Here is a 26,548-nt window from a genome sequence, read left to right as displayed (position 1 = left end):
TATAAGACGGCCCTGATTATAAGACGACCCCCTCTTTTTTTAACACTCAAGTTTGAAAAAAGACTTTTTGAACACTAAATTAATTTTCATACAGAAAATAATTACAGTACATATGAAACAAATGATTATAACAATATATTTGAGAGAAAAAGCATGCTATTTTGCCTCATTCAAATCTTAATATCTGAACATTTAAATATGTACCGTAAACTAAAGTGCAATCACATTCGTCAATGAATGGCTTCTGGTTTTTGAAATGTAAACAAACCAATCTATTGTGATAAAACAACAAAATTGCAATAACTGCATTAACCATCAAAGTGAAGTCTAACTGTAACTGTAGTCTTGAAACAAATCTGAATAAGGAAAAATATTGCAATAAAATAATACAACTGGTTAAACTTCAGAGTAGCTGAGATCTGTCATGACAGAACATCACTTCAGTGATATCTGGCGCCATCTAGCGTCGTGAATGGGGAGAGTAGCTGAGATCTGTCATGACAGAACATCGTTTCAATGATATCTGGCGCCATCTAGCGTCGTGAATGGGTATAATGTCTAGACTGAGAATATAAGACGACCCCCTCTTTTTCAATCTTATTTCAATGCAAAAAAACACCGTCTTATTTTCGGGCCAATACGGTATTTCAGAACTTGTGCAACACAACATGCCTACTGTATGCCGCAGTTGACGCCAGCAACAAGACATTAAAAGAGAAAGTAAACTCTCTACCTCACCTCTCTCACCGGTGCGTTCAGGTACCGGAGGCAAAACACATCTGCTACATTAGAACCCGATTCGTTACATTATTACAGGAATTATTATTATTTAGTATACAGTATTATTCTGATTTTCATTTATTTTTTTATACTATGTGTATTTGCCCTTTGTAATAGTCCCAGCAGTATTTATTAAGGATTTAGTGTAGGTTTTCGAGCTGTGGAACGAATGAATGGAATTATAAGGTATTCTTATAGAAAAATCGTGCTCGACATACTACCATCTCGACTTACAAAGAAGGTCCTGGAACGAATTAACTTTGTATGTAGTAAGTATTGTAAGTACTGTAAGTATTTTACATCTATATCAACCTCTTAATATGCAGTATATGTGTGTTATTGGGAAAAAGCTATATGAACAAAATTTGTTAATAAGTCCTGTTTTATGGAAGCTAACCTATACTTATAGCTTGAAGCTCAAGTGAAGTATGGTGTCTATTAGAGATGTCCCGATCCAATATTTGGATCGGATCGAACGCCGATATGGGCAAAAAAATGCGCATCGGTATCGGATCGGCCGACACGGAAAAATTCCGATCCAGAATTCCGATCCAGTTTTTTTTTTTTTAAATCCTGTCCATGTTTTCCAGGGCACCGATTTACATAATCCATTCCAGTTTTTGCTTCGGTTTCCCTAAAATCCGGTCCGCATTTTACGGCACACCTTCAACACACTACATTACCGTCTCCCAATTTACCGAGAGACTATCGGTAAAAATGTCAGCTGTGTGGGATCATTTCACCTTAAAGGACGACAAAGACGAAGAGGCAGAGTGCAACATACAGTGCTGCTCAAAAGTTTGTGAACCCCCTCAACATTTTGGAATTTTCTATTATTTCAACCTGATTTCCTAATCAATCAATTCAGTAGTTTTTTTTTGTTTTTTTAACAGTTGTGTTGTCGAGACTAAATTAAAAAGAGTTTTCATCAACTGATGTAGGTGCAAAATTGAACTGTTTGGTCACAACCAAAACCGCCATGTCTGGCGAAAAGTCAACACTGCATACCACCAAAAGAACCTTCTCCCAACAGTGAAGCATGGAGGTGGGAATGTCAAGATCTGGGCTTGCTTTTCATCCTCAGGACCTGGACAACTCCACATAGTCCAGGGAATCATGAATTCTGAGGAATATTGTCAAATCCTAGAACATAACGTGACGCCATCTGTTTTGAAGTTAAAGCTTGGCAGAAGGTGGATCATGCAACATGATAATGATCCAAAGCATTCCAGCAATACAACCAAGGAATGGCTGAAAAAGAAGAAGATTCGTGTTCTGGACTGGCCCAGTCAAAGTCCTGACCTAAATCCCATTGAAATGCTGTGGCGGGACCTGAAGCGAGCAGTTCATGCCAGACGCCCATCAAACCTCTCTCAACTGACTGCGTTCTGCAAGGAAGAATGGGCAAAAATCCCCCAAAGTAGATGTGAGAGGCTGATTAGTCACTACAGAAACCGTTTGGTTGAGGTAATCTCTGCAAAAGGAGGCGCAATATCCTATTAACTGAAGGGGTTCACATACTTTTGCACACATGATATCTGAGTTTTTCTTAAATCAACCACTTTTGTTAAATAAAGAATGACAATATAACTATTTCTTTTGTTTCAGTCCATTATTTGGAATGTCAGTATTGTGGATTTGGGTATAACTTAACATTTAATAAGGTTATTTTAGTTTTTTTTACAAAAAATCTGACCATCGCTGTGGGGTTCACAAACTTTCGAGCAGCACTGTATGCCACAATAAAGTCAAGCGTGGTGGTAAAGCTGTAAGAAGTTTTAATACAACCAACCTAATCAAGCATTTAGCGAAATACCACCACAAACAATATGAGGAGTATGTTAAGAAAACCGAAGACAAAAAGAAAGGTCCTACGCAACTAACACTGGCAGAAACTTTTGCTATACGTGACAAACTGGCACTCGACAGTCCCAAAGCCCAGGGAATAACAAGAGTCATTGCCGAAGAATTCATTCTGGATGACGAGCCATTATCTCTCGTGAGTAAAGACGCACCATCCAACACTTAGAACCACGGTACAACATGCCCAGCCTTCATTACATCCTTGAGCGATTCGGCCGTGGAAGATTTGAGAACGAGTCACAAAGATCCAAATTCCGATTATTGAAATATGTCAAGTAAAGCGGAACTAATACACAGCGCGGTCTTTGGGACGCAATGAGAAACGGACCGCATTGCGTCCCGAGAGTAAACATCATGCTTGTCATAGACCCGGGTAATGCCAATGCTCAACTCACGGCTTTAGCTCAACTCATGCCACTAGATAAAAAACACAACAATACCTGACTGCTGCTGACAGCCGCTACAAACTACGTCAACGTCGTTTTACTGTAGATAATAGATTTCATATGTATATAGAACTAGATGCAAGATGACAGACTCGATGGCGTTAGCAACATTGAAGTATTGAAAACTAGATGCGTTAGTAAACAGCCGCCATCTTAAAGCAGAAGACTTTCCTAGTAGGCTGTTGTAATGAACCTTCCAAGCTAACCTAATTCACTTTTTATCTAAAATATTCCTAAATCGGCAAAATCTTGACTTGAATCTATCTTCAAAACAGTTTTAAAACTTTCACATGTCGGAAGTAGACAGAAGGGAAATTATGGAATAACGGGAGCAATTTTAAATGAATTGAATGTAGTTTAAATCTGCTGATACAGAATGGGGACTTGAGTATTTTATTTAGTTTTGAAATGTTAACTTGATACTGAAATAGTCGTTTATTTAAACCTGAGAGGCTTTTTATACATTTTTTGTAACTAATGCACGAAACATTAAAAGCATCTAATAGCTTCGGGGGTTTGTGGGATTTTCCACTGATGTTGTTTGTGTGTTTTGCTTTTTTAAGACAGTCAACAATATTATTTGCACGTTTTACTGACTGACTATGCCATTTCTGTTTGTTATTTTTAATGTTTTGTGTTTGTCACTGAATAAACAGCTGAGTTTCTTGTTACCAACCATTGTGTGTTATTCAAACTCACCTAATTCAGCTGGCTAGTTGTTATCAAGAGTACTAAAACCCTTTTCAACATGAGTCTGACAACTAAGTAAGGAGGCTAAATAACTTTAAACTTTAATACATGCTCAGATAGGCCGGTATCAGTATCGGCCAGTATTGGTATCAGATCGGAAGTGCAAAATAATATCGGTATCGGATCGGAAGAGCAAAAACCTGGATCGGGACATCCCTAGTGTCTACATGGTATTTTTATACCGGCGTGTATTATGCAGTTGTGTTGACTGCAGGCATGTTTCTTTGTTACAGTTTCAAAACCGTAAACGAATTACTTCATATAAAAAAAGAAAAGATCAAGCCTTGTGTTTTATTGAAGGACATTGAATGTTAGCTTCCTGTCGGGCAGTGCACAAGGAAACAAAATGTTTTGGGCAGCGTACTTTATTTTTCAAGGGCTAAAAAGTAACAAACTATTGCAGAAGTACAGTGGCCTTGCCAAAAGAAAACAAAAATAGATACATTTTATACTCTACAACACTCCCGGAAGAAGAGGAAGTACTGTAAACAGTACAGTACTGTATAACATATTTGGAAGTTTTGTTCAAAATAAAAATTCCGCATCGGATTGGCAGTCTGTATCGGCAGATTCTCAAAATCAGGTGTGCAAAATTATGGCATCAGAACATCCCTTGTTGTAGTATCACATTTTGGAAAATGAGTAGCTGTCTTTTTAATCCGAATTTCAACACTGAGGGAGCATGTGGCGAGTTCTGACAGGCACGGCCTCCATGCATGCTGTTGCCCAGGAGATGAAATTGCTGCGGTCCCCCGAGGCGCAGCGAAGCGGCATCTCATACTCCGGCTGCTAACTGACATAGCCATGCCATTGGAAAGCCGAGAACATCTATTTGTGATTATACCTGCTCACAAAGATGCCCCCGTGGCTAATATTGTTCTCGCTCCGGACCCCCGCAGAGCTGAAGGATCATTTCAGCACAAAATAATCACACGCTGGGCTCCATCAAATGCTTGTCGAGCATAATAAAATTAGATGCGGCTATTTTAGGATCCTGGATGATCTTCTAATGAGAGCAAAATGCTTCATTTTACAGAAGCGAGATGCTTTCATCATGTTGCTCCACATGGCAGGCTTCGTGTTCTCTGTAAGTCCATGTAGTCCTTGAATATCTTACATACCTCTTTTTTTTTCCCTTATTACTCCTCCACGCTCGCCACAGCTTCTCTTCGCCACATATAATAAAAAGTGTAGCACACCAAATTCGCTCCTCTGTCAGACGAGATGAAGACGAGCTATCTGGGGAGCCGTGACATCTCTACTTGGCACGCAACACTTCAGAGTGGCCGCTTCATTTGGTGGTTTTATCCCTTATTTCCCTGCAGCCTTGCAGAAGATAAGCTAATGGGACCTCTTGTGTTTGTCGCTGTATACCAGTTAGGCCTTTCCTTCTTGTTGACTTCATGCTGAGATCAATCATTTTACTGGAAAATTCATGTGGAGAAGAAATTATGCTGAATTGGTGACAAGCGGTGTGAGAGCCTTTTGTCCAAGCTTTCAAGGCTCGCATATAGGGGTGTGACAAAATATCAAAAATGGTGATACAGTGGGGCAAATAAGTATTTAGTCGGCCAGCAATTGTGCAAGTTCTCCTACTTGAAAAGATTAGAGTGGCCTGTAATTGTCAACATGGGTAAACCTCAACCATGAGAGACAGAATGTGGAAAAAAAAAACAGAAAATCACATTTTTTGATTTTTAAAGTGATCCTCTTACTTAAATACATGTAGGCTCTAATAAACCACAATTGTTCTCTTGTGCGAAAATATGTTGGTAGAAACACATAAAATGTTAAATCAATGGCAATATTTTATAATATTTAGTCCATATTTTGACCGTTAGTTGGCGCAATGGTTTGCAGGCTCGCAGTGATGACGTCATTGGGATCTTTCCAAATGTGCAGCGTGTTCAACAATTGCTTATTGCTGCCTAAACTCGCGAAGTAAAATGCCACGATGTGCTGCTTTTGGATGCAATTTCCAGTCAAATGGAAACAAGGGGAGTGAAGTGAGTGGTCAAGGTGGAATTATTATTTTTAGTGAATAAATGTGCATAAGTGGAAGCTTCTTCCCCTTTTTGGTCCCTGTATGGACGTACCCTACCCACCACGCGTTACAACTGGCGCCCGAACATTTTTCCTGGATCCTCAGTCAAGTAAGGGATCCGTCTATTTTCAGGATCTGACGGTCCCACCACGTCTGCAATATTGGTTTCGGATCTGTCCATTTTTTTGGTTCGTCGGTCCCGCAGCGGCTTTTCGGATCAGTTGATTTTGTGGAATCGACGGCTGCGACATTGCCATGGGATCGGTCTAATTCCTGGATCTTCGAGTGAGTAAAAAACGCGGATTTGGATGACTATTGCTATCTTTTATGTTGACTATTCTTCGTGGGAATTTCCCCCAAATCATACTAAGTAATTAAAGCACTATGGCACGCTACAGTGACGACAGTAACTCTGACGTGGACCTTACAACAATGTTGGAGTTCGTCAGGGAACGCGTGTTTGCGTACTGCTGAGCTCCCGAGTGAAGAGTGGTCAAGGTGGAAATATTAAATATTATTTTTTTGTGAATAAATTTGCATAAGTGGAAGCTTCTCCCCTTTTTGGTACTTTTATACATGTATCCTGGCTACCACGCGTTACAATGTACAAGACATGGATTACACAAGGTCTGCTCTTTGGCCTGTACTGTATGTAAAGCACACGACAGCTCTGGATGCTAGCAATCTACATAATTATATTGGGATAAGTTTGAAAACGCAATATGCTTACCTTGAATATCTGCTAATAAAACCGGAGTTCCCAACAGCATACACTCTCGCTCCCAACCGGAATTCCCAACAGCATAAGCTCTCTCGCTCTGTTGTCATTGAGACTTTTGCCCAACTTTTGTCTTATCAGGTATTTGCTGCACGCATTTTTCCCTGAAGCTCGTCTTGTGAACGACGTACAGTGCTGTCCTGCTCTTCACTTTTCAGATCTGGTTCAAATAGGAAGGGTAGAACTGACGAGTGACACGCTGGAATTTCGGGACATTAAGAGGGGTTTTAATATCAAATTATTATAACTCATACTAACATTTATCTTTTAAGAATTACTTGTCTTAAAAATAGAGGATCCCTTTAAAGAATTTACTTGCAAATTATGGTGGAAAATAAGTATTTGGTCAATACCACAAGTTTCTCTCAATACTTTGTTATGTACCCTACCCTTTGTTGGCAATAATGGAGGCCAAACGTTTTCTGTAACTCTTCGCTTGGTGTAAAGAAATCAACTGTGGGAGCAATTATTAGAAAATGGAAGGCACACAAGACCACCGATAATCTCCCTCGATCTGGGGCTCCATGCAAGATCTCACCCCGTGGTGTCAAAATGATAACAAGAACGGTGAGCAAAAATCCCAGAAACACACGGGGGGACCTAGTGAATGACCTACAAAGAGCTGGGACCACAGTAACAAAGGCTACTATCAGTAACACAGTGCGCCGCCAGGGACTCAAATCCTGCACTGCCAGACGTGTCCCCGTGCTGAAGCCAGTACACGTCCAGGCCCATCTGCGGTTCGCTAGAGAGCATTTGGATGATCCAGAAGAGGACTGGGAGAATGTATTATGGTCAGATGAAAGCAAAATATAACTTTTTGGTAGAAACACCGGTTCTCGTGTTTGGAGGAGAAATAATACTGAATTGCGTCCGAAGAACACCATACCCACTGTGAAGCATAGGGGTGGAAGCATCATATTTTGGTGCTGTTTTTCTGCAAAGGGACCAGGACGACTGATCTGTGTAAAGCAGGGGTGTCCAAACTTTTTGCAAAGGTGGCCAGATTTGGTGTGGTAAAGATGTGGGGGGCCGACCTTGGCTGATGTCCTTTACGTAGAACAATATATTTAAGCAAATTTTAGCAAGCCATGTTGTGTGTCACATTTGCCTTATTATTTTTTTTTAATCAATCATTTTAACAATCTCGCAACTAGCCTTTGTGGTATTCTCTTTCAACTCTCAGGCTCTTGCGAAATACTGCTGCTGTGAAATTAAGCTAGTTTCAAGTTGCTTCAATTTCTCGCTGCGTATCTTCCCTGTAATCTTTTCGTACATGTCAGCGCGTCTTGTTTGGTAATATCGCCTCATATTGAACTCTTTAAAAACAGCGACTGTCTCTTTGCAAATGAGGCAAACGTAGTTGTTGCGTATTTTAGTGAAGAAATAGTCCACTTTCCACCTATCTTTGAAGCGTTGGCCGTCGCAGTCAACTTTCTTTTTTATGATGCTGATCACCATTTTAGAAAATTGGAAGGGTCACATTGGTAATGTTGCTTGGAGTGCTCCTGCCTTTTAGTGGGTAAATGAGCAATAGCATTTAGTGTGTAAGCTACTTTATATGCTGGCAGCAGTACTGCTGACTGCTTATTAAGTCTGTGTGCGGGCCATATATTATTGATTTTATGACATTGGCTGGGGGCCAGATTAAATTTGACCGCGGGCCGCATTTGGCCCCCGGGCCGGACTTTGGACATGGTGTAAAGGAAAGAATGAATGGGGTCATGTATTGAGAGATTTTGAGTGAAAATCTCCTTCCATCAGCAGGAGCATTGAAGATGAGACGTGGCTGGGTCTATCAGCATGACAATGATCCCCAACACACAGCAAGGGCAACAAAGGAGTGGCTTCGTAAGAAGCATTTCAAGGTCCTGGAGTGGCCAAGCCAATCTCCAGATCTCAACCCCAAATCTGTGGAGGGAGTTGAAAATCCGTGTTGCCCAACGACAGCCCCAAAACATCACTGCTCTAGAGGAGATCTGCATGGAGGAATGGGCCAAAATACCAGCAACAGTGTGTGAAAAGCTCGCGAAGAGTTACAGAAAACATTTGGCCTCCGTTATTGCCAACAAAGGGTACATAACAAAGTATTGAGATGAATTTTTGAGATTGACCAAATACTTATTTTCCACCATGATTTGCAAATAATTTCTTTAAAAATCAAACAATGTGATTTTCTGGATTTTTTTTTTCCAGATTCTGTCGCTCATGGTTGCGGTTTACCCTTGTTGACAATTACAGGCCTCTCTAATATTTTCAAGTGGGAGAACTTGCACAATTAGTGGTTGACTAAATACTTATTTGCCCCACTGTATTTGGTTTAATGAGTAAAACAATGTTAATTTTTGTTGTTTACCTTTTCTAGAGAAACATAAAAACAAGATCAGACATTGAAATGTAAACATTGCTTAAGAAAGAACTGAATATTTAATGGGGTGTCCTAATTTTTTCACATAACTGTATTGATGTGTCACGAGGCACAGGCCAAAGTTAATTCAGCCAGAATGCGGTCATTAATTATTTATTATCTCTGTGCGGCGCGGTAGAAAATGCGCCACAGACGGGTACTGGTTGGTCCTTGGCATGGCAGTTGGGGAGCCCTCATTTATGGCAAAATCATTTTTCAATCATGATTTTTTTTAAATTCAAAAAGAAAAGACAAATGTATGTTAATCATTGAATCTATCAGGGATATATCTATGTATCTATGGGATATATCAACCCTCAAGGGGATGTGACGTCTGTTCACACATGTGCAGTAGTAATCCATCGCAATTCGGTAGCGACAGATGTCACTTACAGACATTACACCCAAAAAACACAAATAATCCACCAGTGTTATTGTTTCAGTGAATACATGCCGAATTCTGTCCTTCTGTTTTACCAGAAACTCCACAAGAAGCATACAACACGCCACCCGTGTTTGTTTGTGAGGTTTACGCCTGTCTGAATGTCAGAGCTCAGAGATCATCCATTATTGATGGCCCTGCGAGCGCGTTTAGACTGCTAGCGAGGTATTGATCCCAAAATCTGCAGCCTCACAGACAAAGTGAGAGCGCGTCAGCGGCGTAATACATCTTGTGGAAACGTTGCTCTCAGCGGCACTCGGGGCGGCCTTTGCCGCATTTCAAGCGCTCATCGTTCACTATAATGTAGATGCCTCAAAAGAGGCTTTCAATCTGAGGTCTGGCTGAGTAACTCTCATATACAGTGGGGCAAATAAGTATTTAGTCAACCACTAATTGTGCAAGTTCTCCCACTTGAAAATATTAGAGCGGCTTGTAATTGTCAACATGGTTAAACCTCAACCATGAGAGACAGAATGTGGAAAAAAACCCGGAAAATGACATTGTTTGATTTTTAAAGAATTTTATTTGCAAATCATGGTGGAAAATAAGTATTTGGTCAATACCAAAAGTTCATCTCAATACTTTGTTATGTACCCTTTGTTGGCAATAACGGAGGCCAAACGTTTTCTGTAACTTTTCACAAGCTTTTCACACAATGTTGCTGGTATTTTGGCCCATTCCTTCATGTAGATCTCCTCTAGAGCAGTGATGTTTTGGGGCTGTCGTTGGGCAACACGGACTTTCAACTCCCTCCACAGATTTTCTATGGGGTTGAGATCTGGAGACTGGCTAGGCCACTCCAGGACCTTGAAATGCTTCTTACGAAGCCACTCCTTTGTTGCCCTAGCTGTGTGTTTGGGATCATTGTCATGCTGAAAGACCCAGCTACGTCTCATCTTCAATGCCCTTGCTGATGGAAAAAGATTTTCACTCAAAATCTCTCGATTCATTCTTTCCTTTACCCAGATCAGTCGTCCTGGTCCCTTTGCAGAAAATCAGCCCCAAAGCATGATGTTTCCACCCCCATGCTTCACAGTGGGTATGGTGTTCTACGGATGCAATTCAGTATTCTTTCTCCTCCAAACACGAGAACCTGTGTTTCTACCAAAAAGTTGTATTTTGGTTTCATCTGACCATAACATATTCTCCCAGTCCTCTTCTGTATCATCCAAATGATCTCTGGCGAACCGCAGACGGGCCTGGACGTGTACTTTCTTCAGCAGGGGGACACGTCTGGCAGTGCAGGATTTGAGTCCCTGGCGGCGCATTGTGTTACTGATAGTAGCCTTTGTTACTGTGGTCCCAGCTCTCTGTAGGTCATTCACTAGGTCCCCCCGTGTGGTTTTGGGATTTTTGCTCACCGTTCTTGTTATCATTTTGGCGCCACGGGGTGAGATCTTGCATGGAGCCCCAGATCGAGGGAGATTATCAGTGGTCTTGTATGTCTTCCATTTTCTAATAATTGCTCCCGCAGTTGATTTCTTTACACTAAGCGTTTTACCTATTGCAGATTCAGTCTTCCCAGCCTGGTGCAGGTCTACAATTTTGTCTCTGGTGTCCTTCGACAGCTCTTTGGTCCTGGCCATAGTGGAGTTTGGAGTTTGACTGACTAAGGTTGTGGAAATCTTGCTTGTTTGTAGGTGACCAAATACTTTTTTCTAGTGTTGCACCGATACCATTTTTTGGGCCCGATACAGATACAGATACCTGGCTGTGCAGTATCTGCCGATACCGACACCATTCCGATACCACTCTGTTTGGGAAAAAAAAAAATACATATATATATGTACGTATAAGGGATGCAACAATACAGTTAAGTCACGGTTTGGTACGATTTTCGATACAATTCAATACATTTAATGCTCTGAAACAGAAAATAGAACTGTTATTATTATTATTATTTTTATTTATTTATTTTTATTTGCTAACAAGCAAAAATAACTGCCATCATATAAACAAGCATTTTAGTGCATAATATTTATGTGCTTACTTCTTACTGAGCTGTAGAAATTTTGTATATAAGTGCTGAGAACAATCTTTACTGTTTGTAAAGTGGGGCACACTGTTGATTGCTGCAGCTCTCTTAGCAGCTATATTTACCATATAAGCAAAACATCCTATTTGTGGTCCGAGTCCATCTGTAACATACTGAATTAACAGTATTTGCATCATTATCTATAGTCACTGGTATGGATTGATTTGGCCTGCTTAACTTCCATTCAGTCATGGCGGTTTCTAATTCATCAATGTAGTATATGGACTACGCGTCACTCTGGGCTCACGCAGCTAATGGCATGGGATCTAATGTAGCACATCTAGGTTTCTATTTGATGATATCTAGTGTGTGCGCGCGAGAGTTGGCATGGGATCTAACATAGGACATCTAGGTTGCTATTTGATGATATCTAGTGTGCGCGCTGCGCCGCTAGAGTGTTTTCTGGCCACAGAAGTCACTTCTGCTCATTACTGCACAACACCAGCATATGACATTCGACTTTCATTAACAGAACGACTTTGAAGTACGCCGCTCTTAATTTGCCACTCATTGTTCATCATGAAACCATGAGTTTGCTTCGTCTCCCACGGTCTTAACCTTTCTGATCCCATCGGCGCTACAACAACAGGCGTTAGCTTACGCATGCTAATCACTTGTGAATGCCATGTTAGATGAGCAGTGTAACATCGCAGATATGCGTTGTAGTTTACATCCTTAATGTTGAAAACGAAGGTGTTAATTTCGTTTGGTAGTTTCGAGACAAAGACATACAACTGTCATGCATCGGGATTCGCGAAGTTAGCTCACGTGGAGAGGACAGTACATTTGCGTCCAAGTGATGCCAGTAGATGGTATCGGCGCCCTAAATGTTGGTACTCGTCGATACTGATACCATCAATTCACGTCGGATCGGCGCCCCCTGCCGATACTGGTATCGGTGCAACTTTACTTTTTTCCCCCTCTAATTTGGAAATAAATTATTTAAAAATCAAACAATGTGATTTTGAGTTTTTTTCCCACATTCTCTCTCTCATGGTTGAGGTTTACCCATGTTGACGATTACAGGCCTCTCTTTTCAAGTAGGAGATCTTGCACAATTGGTGGTTGACTAAATACTTATTTGCCCCACTGTATATCATGGAATTCTGTGTGTTTTTCAAATGTATTCACAACGCTACTCTGTCAATTTCATAGAAACAATTTTCCATGTTATAGAACAAGTAAACTTCTGCTACAGTCATTGCTAGATACACTTTTGCTTGTTTAATTATCTTTCAGCATGTGAAAGACAATTATCACATAGTGTGAAACTGCACACTGGCTTCGTAATCACTCACTAATGAAGGTTTGGGAAAAGATGTGAGAGGGTGTAAATGGTACAAGGTGTCAAGAGCTCTGCAAGAAACTTCATAGCAAGCAAAGATGAAATGGTGTCATGTTAAAGTGCATGTGACATGACGAAAAAGTTAAATAGCATTATTATTGGAATTAAAATCATATTTTGAGATGATTCGACTCTCTGCAACAATTTGGCAAAGTGCAGATGACAAGAAATTTAAATCTGGCGTTTAGCTCCTCCTGTCATTATAGCGCTCTGGCACCTCCATCTTGGTGATGATGTCAGAGAATGAGCGATTTCAGCAGATTTAGCATTGAGCCCAATGGAGGAGGAAGCGTTTTTGGTTCAAGTGCGGATTTTTCGAACGATATTGTTGATTCCAGAGGAAGTATGTGACATACAGCCATATATGTTTGAGTCGTATTTGGAGGAGGAGTAAGATTCAGAAAGAGAAAAAGAGAAAATTAGAGAAAATTAAACCTCCGCTAACTTGAAGACTAAGATTTATGTGAACAAATTCGATCTTATTCAATTCAATTATTGGATAGTCAAGTACATGCGATGATACTTTTCTGTTGTCATTCTTTTGTTGAGGCGGCAAAAGTTGAAAAATTGGTAAAAAATAACTGATGAATTACTTGTAAAGTAACTTAATCAGTAAAGTAACTAAATTACTTTTTTGAGGTGTAATCAGTAATCAGTAATTACCTTTTCAAGTAATCTGTGACAACACTGGTCAAATAACTGACAAATAACGGTATTGTGCTAAATGGTATATGAAACATAAAAAAGCATTTATCAAGTTCGACGGGGCTAAATTACTGCATAATGGTCAAAACTGCCAATTTTTTAAACCTCCAACGTTGTGCCAACGGAGTTAGTCCGGCTCTTGTCATTTCCCAGCCAGGGACTCTGAGAAAGAGGAAAGAGTGTTAACAAAAGAGGAGGATGAGAGCTAGGCTACATGCTAACCCAAACTCAGTGGCTCTTCCAAGTCTCTTCCTCGCCTTTTGAACATGAAAAATCACACAAAACTACCCCAACTCATGCCACGTGCTTGCCTTCACCAATCGGCCAGCCCCTGGCGGCGAGCAAGTTTCAGCTTGTTGTTGCCCTGCTGCGGCCCCGGCAGGGGTACTCGTTGCCTGGGATGTAGCAGGGGATTGAATGCCAAAAATGGCGAATTTTCGGTGGACAAACCGGCCGACGTCGGAGCACGTGGCTGCCCGAGCCCAAGCCGGGTATAGCGCTCTCTAGGCGGGCACGCTAAGAGGGCTGAGTGGGGTGGAAGTCTCGAGAACTGGCGGGAGACGGGAGCACATAGCTGCCCAAACACAGGCGCTTCCTCCTACATCGGCTGCTGACCATGGTGTGTGACAAGCCGCCATACGGCTAGGTGACCGAACTTTGTCATTTGGGTGCGTGGTTTTGCAATAGTTCCATTAAGGAGATGATTCTTAAAATTCTCCTCATACGCTGTGGCACACAAACACTTTGACACAGCGCCGCCAACTGGCTGTTTAGCCATGCATAGTTCTAGCTTGATGGCTACCTTTTTAGGAATGAGGAAATTTCAATTGCCCCAAATAGCCACTATTGATGCTTACTCTCTATTATTTATTTATTTATTTATTTATGTATTTATTTATTTATGTATTTATTTTCCCTTCAGGTATGACAAATCCAAACATACAGCATTTATATGTGTTAACAATTAATTCAACCCAAAAAAAAAAGGGCTGACGGGAGAAGCCGAAGCTTATTGAAACTCGTCCCCAGTATACCATATAGGACGCAGAAAATATCAAATATCGTAATTTGACATTCAGATTTTGTAGTGCTTACAAGTTTTTATTTATTTATTTATTTATTATTATTATTATTTTTTTTTTATAATAACCATCCCCTCTGATTATTTTCCCAATAGTCCATTGTCGATCGTGGCAATGTGCTCGTTATGATGATTAGATCCAGTAGATTAGTTCATAATTCAGTAATTAGTTTATTCCGTTGATTCGATCCAGAGGATAGGGGATAGCTGAGGACCGATGGTAGGCTGTGTCCGCCACCCCCCCCTCTTGTCGACTTAATCCTCGTCGCAGTTTTCATTCCTTGCTGGCTCCTGACGGACATTCATCTCAAGGTTGGGCAGCTTCGTAGTAGGTTGCATCGCCATTCCGGTTGTGGACTGATGGCCTGGGGGACTGGCGTCGCTAGGTTCTTCAGTAAGGACCATCCCAGCGATCACTGTCCCACCTGGCACAATCAGAAGTATTTGATACACTGCCAATGGGAAAACCCATTGGCAGTGTATCAAATACTTGTTCTCCCCACTGTAGGTAAAACGGCGCCATTACAGATTGAGCGCGTCAGTACGTGAGTGAGTCGTGCAATGCGTGATACATTTGTAAAAAAAAAATAATTTCCGCCGTTATCGGGATAAATTTGATAACCCTACCTTAAGCCTAAACTAAAGACTCTGGATGAGTGTCACATATTATGTTTGTAATGTTAAATAGAATTAGAAAACGATTTAATAAAAAAAAAATTATATATATATATATATATATATATATATATTAAAAAAAAGGCATGGCCGATATTTTTTTGCCGATTCCAAAATTTTGAAAATGACGGGATCGGACCCGATTGATCAGGATGCCGAACGATCGGGACATCTCTAGTTTTGGGTATTTTAAAGTTAAATGATGTTTTAAGTCACGACCACATAGCATTCCTATGCAAATATATGGTTAGATGTCTGACTTTCTGGATTTGGGGGCATGGTTTTTCGATGAGTCCATTGCACATGTAGAAATTTAAATAATGTATTCTTTATATAACGTATGCCGTCTGTTCAGAGCTCCTGATTATAGACCCTACCCACCGACGTCACAAAATCACGTGCTCGCTGTATGGTTCCGCCCACTTGTCCGTCATTTTGTGTCTGTATTATCAATGGTCTCAATTGATCGAGCAATTTATAATGCATTTCATGGAAGACCCGGTGCTTTCGGATGCCGTAAACTCACTTGATGCGTTGCATAAAAGGCGTTATGTGGAAAAGCTTCAGTTTATCCATTCGCCAGATCCATATTTGATGCCTAAATCGATGTTTTTTGACCCGCTGTCTCACCCGTATTTGCCTGACATCTGCTAGCTACCCTGTACAACTATCTTGTCCACACAAAATCAGCCTATTCTCACGAAAGTTTGAAAAACTTTAAGAGCTTGGAGGCTTATAAATACTTCGTTGCTGGTTGGGTGAAACAGGTCCTCGTCCACGAAAATTCGGCAGGAATCTATTTTGTGCTTGGAAAGGTGAGTTACGAAATTTTCAATTCAAAATCTTTTGTTATTGCTAACATCCACTGTCAAGGCTAATGTATTTCATGTCGTTTGTCAATGGAGTTAGGGCTTTTAATGTTTATATGGTTTAGCGATAGCACTCTCACTACATACATACGTGTATGTTGTCGGCGATTAGCCTAGCAATGATCTTAATTGTGGTTGTCAGCCCAAAACCCTCTAAATATATATTAAATGCATCTTACCAGATATAAAATGACTACTACATAATCTGTGGTAATCGTTTGGAGCCCAGTTTTCTCGTCGAATTGCAGCAGCCCATCTCGCTCTCTTCTCTCCGGGTCTCTCGGAATCCGGTAGAACTTCAAGTCTCTCCGTCTTCTCCGTCTATCTTCTCTGTTATTGCAACCGACCGCCACACACGCCTTCACCATTTTGATTATTAATGTTAACGAGCAGAAAAACACGTCGTAAATAGGAGGAATGTACGTAGCCGTAACAGGGAAACATGATATGTTGACGGACAATTGGGCGCCACCAGTCAGGAGGAAGGAGTTGTGACGTCACGTGGGTAGGGTCTATAGTGGGCGTGAAAGACGAACAAAGAAAGTGGGTACTTGCATACTTCAAATCAGCACGAGGACGTGATTGTAATCACGTAATATATATATAAAAAAAAAAAAAAAACACATGGAAAAACACACTGTCATTTAGACCAATCTTTAACATGAAATAGTTCGACATATTGGACTTAGAAGAGTGCCTTTTATCATATCAGGTTTATGTGTGTTAAAAATTATTACAGTAACTGAAAGACTAAATATGATCTTCATGATAATTACAATTTGTAACTGTATCGCTAATTTTCTGAAATTATAGTTTGATTTGTCAATAAACAATTTCATACTAATCAGAGAGATGCTTAGGGAGCCATAAATCATTAGCTAACAATGACATTTTCTTACAGTCTTCCTATACAGGCATAAGTCATTAGAGCTTTTTTGGAGACTACTCGTTTAGTTCAATAAACAATTAAATGTTCATGAACGATGATCAATGAAAAGTAAACACTTTTGTACTTCATGTAACAATTAGACAATATGTTAAAGCAATTCGTATTCATTTTCCTGGTTTTGAGGCTTTCTTGGTTGTATCGTTGTCCAGATCTTTCTGCCGCTGTCCAGAAGTTCTCCCAATCGCTGCAGGAGTTCCAGTTTGAGTGCCTTGGCGACGCCGAGACTGACGACGAGGTTAACATAGGTGAGTTTTTTGGAGTTAATTGCAGTCTTCTTTTTTGTAGAAGTATGGATGCTTACTGTACTTCAAATTAGTTTCTGAAATATTAGTGATTTGTTTTAGAGTTATGTTCTGTGAAATTTTTAAGATGACTTACAGTAATAGTATAAATAGAAAAAACAACGTATAAAGTGCCAGCTATAGTCATACTGGAATTTCTCACATTTCTGCATAAAATTACCATCAAATGTGATCTGCTCTTTGTCAAAATCACACAGATAAAAAAAGCAGTGTTGGCTTTAACTAAAACCACCCAAATATTTATAGGTTTTCATATTTTAATGAGGATAGTATGCAAACAATGACAGAAGGGGGGAAAATAAGTAAGTGAACTATCACATTTAATATTTTGTGGGCCCCCTTTGGCAGCAATAACTTCAAACAGACGCTTCCTGTGGCTGCAGATCAGTCTGGCATATCAATCAGGACTAATCTTGGCCCATTCTTCTCTACAAAACTGCTGTAGTTCAGTCATATTCCTGGGATATCTGGCATGAACCGCTGTCTTTAGGTCATGCCACAGCATCTCAATGGGATTCAAGTCTGGACTTTGACTTGGCCTCTCCAGAACGTGTATTTTGTTCGTTGGAAACCATTCCGAAGTTGATTTACTTCTGTGTTTGGGGATCATTCTCTTGTTGCAGCATCCATCCTCTTTTAGCTTCAACTGCCTGATAGACAGCCTCGGGTTTTCATGCAAAACATCCTGATTAAACTTTTGAATTCATTCTTCCATTAATGATTGCAAGTTGTCCAGGCCCTGTGGCAGCAAAACAGCCCTAAATCATGTTGCTCTCTCCACCATGCTTCACGGTGGGGATGAGGCTTTGATGTTGGTGAGCTGTTCCATTTTTCCCCCACACATGAAGTTGTATGTTACTCCCACACAATTCAACTTTGGTTTCATCAGTCCACAAAATATTTTGCCAAAACCTCTGTGGAGTGTCCAAGTGCATTTTTGCGAACATTAAACGAACAACAATGTTTTATGTTTTTGGTTTTTTTGGACAGCAGTCGCTTTCTCTGTGGAGTCCTCCCTTGAACACCATTCTTGCCCATAGTTTTACATATAGTAAATGTGTTCACAGAGATATTGGACTGTGCCAGTGATTTCTGTAGATCTTTAGCAGACATTATAGGGTTCTTTTTTTACCTCTCTGAGTATTCTGCGCCGAACACTTGGCGTCATCTTTGGTGGACAGCCACTAATTGGGAGAGAAGCAACAGTGCCAATTTTTAGACAACTTCTCTGAATGTCGATTGATGAACATCCAGACTTTAGAGATATTTTTTGTATCTTTTCCCAGCTTTATACGAATCAACAATCCTTGATATTAGGTCTTCAGACAGCTGTTGACCGAGCCATGATGCACATCAGACAATGCATTCCATCAAGACATTTCTTAGCATGTGTGTGTTTTGAAGTGGGCACGGCAGCTTTAAACCACTCATCAGTGATTGGGCACACAACTGACTTCAAATTTTGGGTAAAAATTGCTTTCAATTGCTCTTCAAGTCTCCTTACGCGCAGGGTTCACGTACTTATTTTATAGCCTTATGTCATTGTTTGCATGCTATCCTCATTAAAATATGAAAGCCTATGACTGTTTGGGTGGTTTTAGTTAATGCAGACACTATTTTTTTTATGCAGAAATGTGAGAAATTCCAAAAGGTTCAGATACTTTTTCATACCACTGTAGTATTCTGCAAGTGCTGTCTAACAGTGAATACATGAAACAGTATTCGCCTTGGTGTCCAGCTTGAAATGTTCCCACACTTTTGACATTTTCTGCTTTGTATGTGTGCCTTTCTCTTCGTTTTCGTCTGTGTATTCGTCGTTACCTCTATATTCATGCATGGTTGAAATCAAATATATGCGCCGCCTCTGTCGTCTTCCTGTATGCACGTGACATCAGCGCATTGTGCCGCATTAAAAGTTGTTTTGGCAAAACGTCACGCTTTGAGCTGGCAAAAAAAAAAACGATTCCTCGAGGTGGGGAAAATTCCTCGGTCAACGTTTAAAATTGAGTCACTCGAATTTTTCCAGTTATCGTTTCAGCTCTAGTTAACTCTTTCAGTGCTATTGGACGACGATGGATGTCCAGTCATGTGGCTGTTTTGTTCCTTTTGTCTTAAAATTTAATATTTATTTGTCACTGGTAAATTGCTGTCAGCTGTCCAAGTTTGAGTGTATTGGACGTCTATAGCCGTCAATGGCAGCAATTTAATTTATCATTTATCAGATGAGGGGCACGAATGTGTATGGTGTGTTATCGTTTTTTTTTTTTTTTTTTTTTTTTTTTTTTTTTTTTTTTTTTGTGACACCCTTGGTTGTAGATTTTCTACAGTAAAAATGTGTCCAAGTGAAAATTGGATTCAGCTGTCAGATTTACAGCCCTTCGCCATTTGCTCTTCCTCTACGGTTGATAAGTGTGAAGAACAATCATTTAACAAAATCTACAATTCTAAGCCATTAATTAATCAATTATAAGAGCCACCTTAAATGCAAATCTTGACTGTATGTTCTCAGCCTCTCCCTCTCAGATTGTCTGTTTGCCACATTTATAATTGATGCTTATGTGGCTTCCTCTGTAGGAGATCAAGGTGACTAATTGTGTGACCAGTGTCGGAGATTAATGAAGGTCTGAACTGTTGAGCCTCCAGGAGGAGTATGAAAGCATCTGTGCAGAAATCTGTCAGTCTGGATTTTCTTTCTCTTTTTCTCCCATCGTCATTGTGCCGCTCATTATCCTCAGTTTGAAGCCTCGACTATATGGCGGGGAGGCTGCAGAATTACTGTCCATCTGCGAGGGGATAGCGACAGTCGACCTCCTCGACATCGTAGCCGCCATAAAGGCTCCCTGAAAGGCCGCTTTTTGCGAGGGGCCAATTACACTCGCCATTGTAGAAAGAAGACATGCTGAAAATCCTCAATAACAATGGGCTCCCTTTCTACAGGATGTCAGTCAGGAACGAGTTTGTTTACCCTGATAGCACAATTGACAGCAGGACTGTTTACCACTCAGGGACGATGTGTAATTAAAGAAAATGTGTTTCTTTATTGGGAACAAAGAATGCATGGACACTTGGCAAGGGAAAAACATTATTCTGGCATTGGTTGGGCTTACACAATATACAGTAATGAGACCCAACACAAGGCCTATGTCAAGAATATCGCCTTCATAAAGGCTACGTTCATACTGCAGGTTTTAATGCACAAATCCGATTTTTTGTCGTATGTTTTTTTGGCATGCCCGTTCAGACTGCCTTTGTCCATTGAGACCGTTCAAGTATTACGCATGGACACTAAAGGCCGAGTTATACTTCCGCGTCAGACCTGCGCCGTCAAGGAAGACCCGATTTACAACCCTACGCCGTAGCCTGACGCGGTCCTATTGATTTTTCAAACCCTAGCGTCACGTCAACGCATATGACGTGACGGAAATGGACTGTGATTGGTTCGCTCAGACTGTTGTTTCCGGTTCAGCGCGAAATCGCCGCCATTGTAAAACATTATTTTTCTAGACGCAAAAATGGACCAAGCCGATGGGAGTATAATTGAAGAGCAAGTCTCGTAAAGACATCATAAAGTTTGCCAAATGGCAAGGTCAGCGATTGAATGCTAAAAAATGGAAGAACCACCGAGACGTGTGTGTTCGGAATCGAGTGGCCACACGAAGCGGTGACCCAGTCGGCCAAAAACTGTCAGCTTTTTATCACTTGATGTCGTATTTCTGGTTGGTGCACTTCATCATTTATTGGGTACATGTGTTTGCTGTAGGGATGTCCCGATCCAGGTTTTTGCTCTTCCGATCCGATACCGATATTGTTTTGCACTTCCGATCCGATACCGATACCGGCCTATCTGAGCATGTATTAAAGTTTAAAGTTATTTTACCTACTTAGTTGTCAGACTCATTTTAAAAAGGGTTTTAGTACTCTTGATAACAACTAGCCAGCTGAATTAGGTGAGTTTGAATAACACACAACGGTTGTTAAAGTGATCCTCTAACTTAAATACATGTAGGCTCGAATAAACCACAATTGTTCTCTTGTACTAAAATATGTTGTTAGAAACACATAAAATGTTAAATCAATGGCAACATTTTATAATATTTAGTACATATTTTGACCGTTAGTTGACGCCATGGTTTGCGGGCTCGCAGTGATGATGTCAATGGCATCTTTCCAAATGTGTAGCGTGTTCAACAATTGCTTATTGCTGCCTAAACTCGCGAAGTAAAATGCCACGATGCGCTGCTTTTGGATGCAATATCCAGTCAAATGGAAACAAGGGGAGTGAAGTGAGTGGTCAAGGTGGAATTATTATTTTTAGTGAATAAATGTGCATAAGTGGAAGCTTCTCCCCCTTTTTGGTCCCTGTGTGCACGTATCCTACCCACCACGTGTTGCAACTGGCGCCCGAACATGTATCCTGGATCCTCAGTCAAGCAAGGTCCCACCGCGTCTGCAATGTTGGTTTCGGATCTGTCCATTGTTTTGATTCGTCGGTCCCACAGCAGCTTTTCGGATCCGTCTATTTTGTGGAATCGACAGCCTGATCGCGGCTGGAACATTGCCATGGGATCGGTCTAATTCCTGGATCTTCGAGTGAGTAAAAACCGCGGATTTGGATTACCATTGCGATCTTTTTTGTTGACTATTCTTCTTGGGAGTTTTCCCCAAATCATACTAAATAATTAAAGCACTATGGCACGCTACAGTGACGACAGTGACTGACGTGGACCTTACAACAATGTTGGAGTTCGTCAGGGAACACGGGTTTGCGTACTGCTGAGCTCCCCAGTGAAGAGTGGTCAAGGTGGAAATATTATTTCTTTGTGAATAAATGTGCATAAGTGGAAGCTTTTCCCCTTTTTGATACTTTTATACACGTATCCCAGCTGGATGCTAACAATCTACATAATTATATTGGGATGTTTGAAAACGCAATATGCTTACCTTGAATATCTGCTAATAAAACCGGAGTTCCCAACACTGTCGCTCCCAACCCGAGTTCCCAATAGCACTCTGTCGCTCTGTTGCCATTGAGACAGCGAGTGCATCACCAGTTTTGCCCAACTTTTGTCTGATCAGGTATTTGCGGCACGCATTTTTCCCTGAAGCTCGTCTTGTGAACGACCGACAGTGCTGTTCTGCTCTTCACTTTTCAGATCTGGTTCAAATAGGAAGGCTAGAACTGACGACATATTGGGAAAACTAACTATTGACACGCTGGAATTTCGGCATCGGGCCAGTGACGTCACGCACTGCGACGTAACAAGAATGGCGACCTATCACTTAAAATAATTTTACAAACTTTATTAAAACAAAAACATTTAGAGGGGTTTTAATATCAAATTATGATAACTCATACTAACATTTATCTTATAAGAATTACTTGTCTTAAAAATACAGGATACCTTTAACAAGAAACTGACCTGTTTATTCAGTGACAAACACAAAACATAAATAACAAACAGAAATGGCATAGTCAGTCAGTGAAACGTGCAAATAACATTGTAAACTGTCTTAAAAAAGCAAAACACGCAAACAACCTCAGTGGAAAATCCCACAAACCCCCCAAGCTGTTAGATGCTTTTAATGTTTCGTGCATTAGTTACAATAATTGTATAAAAAGCCTCTCAGATATAAATAAACGACTATTTCAGTATCAAGTTAACATTTTAAAACAGTAAATAAAATACTTAAGTCCCCATTCTGTATCAGCAGCTTTAAACTACATTCAATTCATTTAATTTTGCAAATCAACTGTTAAAGTTGTTAAAATTGCTCCCGTTAATCCATAATTTCCCTTCTGTCTACTTTCGACATGTGAAAGTTTTAAAACTGTTTTGAAGATAGATTCAAGTCAAGATTTTGCCGATTTAGGAGTATTTAAGATAAAAATTAGGTTCGCTTGGAAGGTTCACAACAGCCTACTAGGGAAGTCTTCTGCTTTAAGATGGCGGCTGTTAATTAACGCATCTAGTTTTCAATACTTCAATGTTGCTAACGCAGTCGAGTCTGTCGTTTTGTATCTAGTTCTATATACATATGATATCTATTATCTCCAGTAAAACGATGTTGACGTAGTTTGTAGCGGCTGTCAGCACCACTCAGGTATTCTTGTGTTTTTTATCCAGCGGCATGAGTTGAGCTAAAGCCGTGAGTTGAGCATTGGTATTACCCGCGTCTATGACAAGAATGATGTTTACTCTTGGGACGCAATGTGGTCCGTTTCTCATTGCGTCCAGAAGACCGGGCTGTGTATTAGTTCCGCTTTACTTGACATATTTCAATAATCGGAATTTGGATGTTTGTGAATCGTTCTCGAATCTTCCACGGCCGAATCGCTCAAGGATGTAATGACGGCTGGGCATGTTGTACTGGGGTTCTAAGTGTTGGATGGTGCGTCTTTACTCACGAGAGATAATGGCTCATCATCCAGAATGAATTCTTCAGCAATGACTCTTGTTATTCCCTGGGCTTTGGGACTGTTGAGTGCCAGTTTGTCACGCATAGCAAAAGTTTCTGCCAGTGTTAGTTGCGTAGGACCTTTCTTTTTGTCTTCGGTTTTCTTAACATACTCCTTATATTGTTTGTGGTGGTATTTCGCTAAATGCTTGATTAGGTTGGTTGTATTCAAACTTCTTACAGCTTTACCACCACGCTTGACTTTATTGTGGCATATGTTGCACTCTGCCTCTTCGTCTTTGTCGTCCTTTAAGGTGAAATGATCCCACACAGCTGACATTTTTACCGATAGTTTCTCGGTAAATTGGGAGACGGTAATGTAGTTTGTTGAAGGTGTGCCGTAAAATGCGGACCGGATTTTAGGGAAGCCGAAGCAAAAACTGGAATGGATTATGTAAATCGGTGTGCTGGAAAACCCGGACCGGACTTCAAAAAACTGGATCAGAAGTCTGGATTGGATTTTTTCCGTGTCGGCCGATCCGATATCGATGCACATTTTTTTGCCCATATCGGCGTTCGATCCGATCCAAATATCGGATCGGGACATCTCTCGTTTGCTGTGAGTCTGTGACTTATTTACGTGTCACACTTCAAGTACAGTATATGAAGAAAAAAAGCACAGTTTTGGTGTCAAAAGAGTTGTTTTGATCTTTAATTTTCAATAACAAACAGTTCACACACGATACCATCATCACTGATTGAGAGTGCCTCGGTGCTTTTTATGATAACGTTAACATCAAGGCTTCCAACGCAGTTTGGGAAGTTCCATAGACGCCAAATATCTGCTTTAGCTTCCAACTGACTGGTTGTAGGACACGGCAAACAAATCGGGCCGGAGGGCTTTGCAGACCACGGACAAAACGCCGGACGCAGTGTTCGATGCCAGTTTGAAGTCAGCCGCCACAGCTAGCTGGTTTTCACCCGAGGCTAGAAGAACACTATGCGGCATCAAAAGTTGGCCAGACCACCTCAAAACAGTCTTCTGCGTCGCCTGCGCCTCCACATCTGTACGATCAACATTTATTCAATGTTGATGAGCTGAAGATCCACATTCAAGCGTTCCATCTTGCATTGTTTTTTTTTTTTTCCCCGTTAAACTAGACAAGAGGAAGTCAACAAGCATGCCCCACTGTGCAAACATAATGCAACACTCCTCTAGTGGCGTGGCGGTGAATTACAGAGCAACGCATCACCTGGCCGGAGAACTATCGAATGTTGAATGACGCCGTAGTCGCTGCTCAGTCACCGCAACGCAGGAGCATAACTCAGGCTTTATTCACAGTCCGCCACGCGCTGAGCAAGAAGACCCGCATGCGCAGAAGCATCAAAACAAATGACTACACATGCTGGCTATCATTCGTCATTCCAGGGCGATCATATTTTGATTTCCAAAAAGAGGACACAAATAACAGACATAAATAATCATAAGCCGTTTAGGCTTATGTTCAAAGTTTCTGTGGACCGATAGCATGCACGCAACTGTCCGTGCATGTCAAGCACACATACGGGCAGTTTGCTTACACGGCCGAGAGTTGGGCAATCTTGAAATATTCCTCATATAGAGCTAGGGCTGCATCTATCGATTATTTTAGTAGTCGATTAATTGATGAACCATTAGTTCGAATAATCGAGTAATCGGATAAGGAACATGAAAAATTAAATTACCTGTGCTGAGCCTCAAACGGAATAATAAATAAATGAGGATCGAGTTTAAATGCTATAAAATGCTAACTTTTTTACAATGCTCTTAACAAATGGTTCAGACACATACAGTGGGACAAATAAGTATTTAGTCAACCACTAATTTTTCAAGTTCTCCCACTTGAAAATATTAGAGAGGCCTGTAATTGTCAATATGGCTAAACCTCAACCTTGAGAGACGGAATGTGGGAGAAAACAAAACTGAAAATCACATTGTTTGATTTTTAAAGAATGTATTTGCAAATCATGGTGGAAAATAAGTATTTGGTCAATACCAAAAGTTCATCTCAATACTATGTTATGTAGAGGTGTGTGAAATTTCCGATTCTTAGATTATTCGGATTCGGCCGTGGAAGATTCGAGAACGATTCACAAACATCCAAATTCCGATTATTGAAATATGTCAAGTAGGCATGTGCCGGTATGACATTTTGACGTTACGATAACCGTGGGCAAAAATACCGCGGTTTCACGGTATCACGGTATTGCAATTATAGCTCCAAAATGTGTTATTCTGAGATGTATGGGTTAAAAGTAAAGTTGCACCGATACCGATACCAGTATCGGCAGGGGGCGCCGATCCAGCCCGAATTGGTGGTATCGGTATCGAAGAGTACCAACGTTTAGGGCGCCGATACCATCTACTGGCATCATTTGAAAGCAAATATACTGTCCTCCCCACGTGAGCAAACTTCCCATATCATTACCTCTGTATGACTTTGTCTCGAAATTACCACACGAAATTTACACTTTCGTCTTCAATATTGCTTATGAACACTACAACGCATATCCGCGATGTTACGCTGCTCATTTAACATGGTATTCACAAACGAATACCATGCGTAAGTCAACGCTTGATGTTGTGCCACCGATGGGATCAGAAAGCTTAAGACCGTGGGAGACTCAGCAAACTCATGGTT

The 26,548-nt window shown here is 40.7% G+C and overlaps 1 protein-coding gene across 7 annotated transcripts in view; it reads left to right on the top strand.

The window, feature by feature from the left end:
- Nucleotides 1-26,548, top strand: part of LOC130911124 (rho GTPase-activating protein 42-like) — a 258,112-nt gene that overhangs the window by 31,122 nt on the left and 200,442 nt on the right. For all 7 annotated transcript variants that reach the window (XM_057828849.1, XM_057828848.1, XM_057828847.1 and 4 more), the window contains exon 2: nucleotides 17,319-17,414. In XM_057828849.1, coding sequence (XP_057684832.1) covers nucleotides 17,319-17,414 — 96 coding nt within the window. The remainder of the gene's footprint in view (nucleotides 1-17,318; nucleotides 17,415-26,548) is intronic.

Source organism: Corythoichthys intestinalis, unplaced genomic scaffold, assembly GCF_030265065.1.
Source record: "Corythoichthys intestinalis isolate RoL2023-P3 unplaced genomic scaffold, ASM3026506v1 HiC_scaffold_23, whole genome shotgun sequence".
Lineage (NCBI taxonomy): Eukaryota > Metazoa > Chordata > Actinopteri > Syngnathiformes > Syngnathidae > Corythoichthys > Corythoichthys intestinalis.
Note: the sequence above shows the minus strand (reverse complement) of the source record. Positions and strands in the feature narration are given on the sequence as shown.